General features: G+C 33.8%; 1 protein-coding gene across 1 annotated transcript in view; it reads left to right on the top strand.

Annotated features, from left to right (window-relative positions):
* LOC111627976 (adenylate cyclase type 10-like) overlaps window positions 1–5,663 on the top strand; it is a 68,302-nt gene that overhangs the window by 30,078 nt on the left and 32,561 nt on the right. The window contains exon 10 of the mRNA XM_023371685.1: window positions 4,072–4,243. Coding sequence (XP_023227453.1) covers window positions 4,072–4,243 — 172 coding nt within the window. The remainder of the gene's footprint in view (window positions 1–4,071; window positions 4,244–5,663) is intronic.

The following is a 5,663-nucleotide window of genomic DNA, read 5'->3' as shown; positions in this document are numbered from 1 at the left end:
AAGAAGGTAAGAGATTACATCCAGTCGTGTAATACGTGCCAAAAATATAACAGACACATGGGGAAAGCCCCCATTCAAGAATTCAATCCTGCTAAGTATCCAATTCAGATGGTGTCTGTTGACCTAATAGGGCCCCTTCCCACGTCTAAACAAGGCAATAGATACATCCTTGTGTTCGTCGATCTCTTTACGAAATATGCGGAGGCTATACCAATTCAGAGGCAAACTTCTGAAATAATAGCTGATGCGCTGTTTAATCACGTCGTCTGTAGATTTGGGTGTCCGAAGGAGTTGATATCGGACCGCGGACCTAATCTCACTTCTAATATTATGGAGGACGCCTGTAAGGTTTTGAATATTAGGCACAAGCTGACTACCTCATATAGGCCAACATCAAATGGCTCGGTGGAGCGAGTAAATCAATGTATAATCAATATAATCAGTAAAATATCTGAAGGTGATAAGGAGAACTGGGACCAATACATCTTCCCAGCAATGTTTGCATATCGTAATACAGTCAACTCCTCCACCCATGAATCCCCAAACTTTTAATGTATGGATTTGACCCAGTCATGCCGGGCGAAACTGCCATTGAGGATACAAGTAATGTGAGATGTGCCGATGAATATCGATCTGAACTAATAGAAAGACTAAAATTGGCCAGGGATACGGCCTTTGAGATAAGTCAGATTGAACGAAGGAAGTCTATTCAATATTGGAATAAAAACCGGAAATTGAGGAGCCTGGGTATTGGACAGCGTGTCTGGCTCTTGAGACCACCTAATGACCCAAAAAGAAAAAAATTTTCCCCTCGCTACAAAGGTCCATTCCGAATCATTGAAATTATCAACGAAGTAAATTATAAGATTTGCGGAATGCGTGATGGTGACGTCCAGACTGTCCATGTTGATAGATTAAAACCTTTTTGGGGCCCAGTACAGCCAGGAAGGATGCGCGTATATCGGAGGTCAAAGCAAAGCCCTGTGGATGATTTCAATCCTTGGGATTCTGATGATGAATGTGATCAAGACCCGAGATCAACCATGCGAACTGATCCTGGAATGCCTCAGGGTGAACAATCCCTTAGTAACACGCAAACCCCGAAACCTTGCCCATACAACTTACGTGGGAGAAGAATCAACTACCGTGCCATGGTTCAGGGAGGCAGGGAGTGATACTTTATCACCCACTTTTATGTTATATCTTAAGGGGGGAGATATGTGGTGGTGCCCACCATGTTTGTTTTTTTTTACTCCCTTCATGGAGGCTTAAATGTGGTGTTTCTTTTATACTAAAATATTATTGTTTATATGTATTATTAGTAACGTTATGTCAATGTAAATATTCGTGTGTTATAATATTTGTCTATTTTATTTTTTAATTTGTAATTTGGGAATGTAACGCAAGGGGGCGCTAGGGGCAACTGATATATAAGGAGTGTAAATGGATCAGGGGATACCTTTGGCTATTTGAAGACTTTGGCGGGAAGAAGAAGAAAGAAAAGGACCGAGCAAAAAGGGAAGAAAGAAAAGGACCGAGCGAAAAGGGAAGAAGAATAGCAAGATCTTGGATTAAGAACAACTAGTCACATTGTATGTATGTTTCCCCTTCGACCCCGTTCTGGCTGTACTCCTAGTGTTAATATACGATTATCTCTGCTCTTAGTGTTGTCTGTTTTCTTTGTCTACTCAAAACACGACACACCACAGGTATGTGAGAATCGTATTTTATAGTTGTGTTAATGGCACAAGACTTTTTGAAGGGTTCAAATTCCAAGCTATTCACATTCCTTTTAATAACTATGTCCAAATAATTTATACTATTACTGACGATGTCTTCTTCTTCTATCTTAAACTCAATTCCTTTATGTATATTATTTATTCTTGCTTCTATCTGTTCAATTGTTATTTTCTTATTGTCGTATATAATCAGAATATCATCTACGTATCGCTTATAAATTATTATTCCTTGTATTTTATTAATTACTTTGTCTATGTCTATCATCACTATTTCGGCAAGCTTTGGTCCAATAACAGATCCCATACTAATGCCTTCATTCTGAGTATAATAATTCTCGTTAATTTCGAAATAGTTACTTCTATAAGAAAATTCTATTAGGTCTATTATCTCTGGTTCTATATTAATCTGTTTTAGTTTTTCTTCTACTATTTCCCATGACATGGAGGGGTACATATCAACAATATCCAGACTGGCAATTCTAAAACTTTTTTCTATTTTTATATCTGTGATGTCTTGTAGAAGCTCGTCTGTATTTAATATGGCAAATCTGGAATTTTGAATAGATTTAAGTTTTTGTTTTAAAAATTTTTCTAGATTATATAGAATTATATAGCGTTGCGTATTTAAAGTCTATTATGGGTCTTATTTTTTCACCTGGCTTATGAGTTTTTAGTTGAATGTTGATTTTTGGTGTGCGATCATTGCTGTCATTTAGAATAAATTCTTTTTCAGTTTTAGTCATCTCTATCTCATATATGAGACTAGGAATAAGAGGATGGAGTAGGAAATGATAAGATTCAGTTGGAAGAGGTCATTTGCAACACAATTAACTACACTTAAACATTTATTAGACAGCACAAAAGTTTAAAGTATATTATACATCTGTGGCTTTCAGCCATATTTTAGTTTTTATATAATTCGTAAGTTCTTTCCTTTTTTTTTTCTATATTCTTCTTTTGTTTCTACTTTCTTACTTCCTTTCCTTTGTTTCAAAGCAATTTCTACATAAACAGTTACTGCTTAAGGGGGAGGATTACACTTTCTAAGGACTGAAGTGAACAAAGGAAGAGGAGATTATGACTTCCCCAAATTTGGGGAGATAGACAAAGGAAGTAAGAGCCCAAGGCAATGTGAGAGAAGAGTGGTGGTCACTTTTTGGGTTGGACCTCAGAGAAAAAAGACATGGTACACAGCGTTCCAGACTCGAAAGAGAGCAAAAGAGAGGAGGCTGTAGCTGTAAGAGAGAACCTGCCAAGACCAGGGAAAGAAAAAGTTACGAGGATCCATAGGACACTAGGAGAGTGGGAGAACCTAGACATCGAACCGCTTGTTTAGTAGAGAAAGAGAGGAAATCACGATTGTGAGAACGAAAATCATCAAGGATATCAACTAAACGACTTGAACCTGGGTACTTTCTATTTGCCTTCCTATATTTCCCTTGCTTTCCTAAGCCTATTCGTTTCCTATCCTTGTTAGTTTTAAGATAGATGTAAGATTAGTTTTAAGTTAGTCATTAAATTTATTCTTTTGTTCTGTGTTACGCGCATGTGTTACCTGTAAAATAATAGGAGACAACCTCCACTTCCCTGTGTAGATATTGAAGTGAAAATCTTTTGAGTTGGGATCTGTGTAATAAAAGAAACACGTTCAGAGAGAATTAAAAGAATATTTCATCGTGTGCAATTTTGTTTCTGTATTATTTGTAACGGTTACTCGCAGACCCACAAATATCTCATTCCGAACAACCACACATCTAAGTAAGACATAGTATTTGAAATTACATGCATTATCATTGCAGATAGAGTTTACAAATTTTGATACCTTTGATACCTAACTAGTAATACCCATGTCGAGGAGCAGAGGAAATCAAATCTTGACATTGACTAACAGTTCTCATTGAGGCAAAGCTTAAAGATGTTAGAGAGAAGTAGCTCACAAGCAAGAGAGTAATGAGAAATCTGAAGGCATAGAAATCCAAAGGAGGCACACAAACAAAACTGCAGATGGATAGTAGCATGTAGGCACAGGTCTTAAGAGCTTAAAGAATGAGCAGAAACTGACTAAAATCAGCCATTCTTTGCCATATTCAAAGGTACAAATTCCCCAGATGTGACTAAGGGTTGAGGGAAAGGTGTCATAAGGTATCACAATCAAATCAGAGAAAGTATAAGTTGACATATCCCAGCTTCTGATAAGATAGATCATCATTGGGCTGTTTTTTCTTTTTGTTTGATTCTCACATTTAGTCTTTTTAGCTTTATTTTTAAATAAAGATGTGATATAACAGTAAAGATATTTAACTTATATATCTATAATATTTATTTTTTATAGATTATTTCAGAATGTAAAGGTTAATTTGAGAGCATGTAAATGTCTAGAAACAAGATTTATTCTGTTTGATCAGTTATCTAGTCATTGGAATAAAGCATTAGCTATTGGAAAAGCTGTTGAATATTATCACTTAACTGCTAATGCTGCTATTAAATTAAACAATTTTGAAAAGGTAAAAAAAGAAGTTTATATTTTGCAAATAAATAATCTTATTTTTTATGTTAGAATTTTTTAATTTTTTATATAAAATATAATAATTATATATCACTGAATTCAAAATTGCTATTTAAAGATTTAGTTTATAAATTTTTCTGCTTATATACACTTTCACTGAGTTTGAAATTTTTCTTACTTTTAAGTAAAAAAATAAATAGCCAAATAATCAATTAAAACATTTTTTTAAATATTTGTTTTTGTAATTATTTTCATTTTTGTTAATTCACTATAAAATTGAAAAAAGTTTATTATATAAGACTGTCCTAATTTTTGATTAATTTAATCTCTATCAGATCCATATAAAAATATATTCTTATGAAGTAATATTGGTACATTATTTGAAATATGCATCTTTATCTTTGAAAGTTAAGAGAGAAACAAAATAATTTCCAGCCTTAATAACATTGGCTGAATTTTTTCTGATAGAAATATAATTTTTATGATTGTATTAATATCATATTAATATCAATTACTACTACTACAAGAATGAACTGGCCATTTTAGTTACTTTGCTGAATTAATCAATGAAACTATAACAGTGGGTGAAGTTTATGAAATGTTTAATATTTTTGAATTAGTTAATGGACCATCTTCTGGTACGGATGATGCTGTCAAGAGGTGGAGCTGCAGATTTTTTCCCCAGGCCCAGAGAAAACGTAGGGGTCCTTAGTAATTCCTACCCCTAAAAGAAAATAAAATCTTTAAGACTGATTTTTATTAATAAATGAACATTTTGCATATTTAATTTGTTCAAAAAATAAATAGCAAAAGGAAGCTGCTAAGAGACAAAGAGACACTTTATCCCAGGCCTCACACAAGCTCTCACTGGCCCTGGAATAGGGACTGTAGAATACCAATATTGATTAGGAAAGAAGATGAGAAGAATAAGCAAGCCAAGGGAGAACTACAACTACAGTGGTTGATGTGAAGAACTAAGAAGATATTGCTTGGCAAGGGAAGGAAGGGAGTCCTTGCCTCTGCTGTTTAACATGTGTTAGTAATGATGTAGTCATAGTTCATCCTCCACCTGCTTTATTATTTGTCCCATCTTTATTTCTAACCAACACTGACATTCCACTTTCAACTGTCCATACCTGAAGATGGTCCATTAACTAGGTTAAAAGCAGCATTCTTTAAACTTCATCCACTGTTAAAGTTTCATTGCTAAAATTGCTAGAAATTGTTATTAGAATGTTTTCTTACAATGATACAAAATAATAAAAAAGTTATTCATTTTAAAAGGTAGGAATTTTGTAAGATAAATGTGCCTAAAACTTTTAAAAATTTATAGTTTTTAAAATAACCATTTTTTTAATAATGATATCAATTAAAAATATATTAAATTCATAGAAAATTTAAAAGAACTTATTCTAGTA

Source organism: Centruroides sculpturatus, unplaced genomic scaffold (assembly GCF_000671375.1).
Source record: "Centruroides sculpturatus isolate CEXI.00-Female unplaced genomic scaffold, Cexi_2.0 scaffold442, whole genome shotgun sequence".
Taxonomy (NCBI): Eukaryota; Metazoa; Arthropoda; class Arachnida; order Scorpiones; family Buthidae; genus Centruroides; species Centruroides sculpturatus.
Note: the sequence above shows the minus strand (reverse complement) of the source record. Positions and strands in the feature narration are given on the sequence as shown.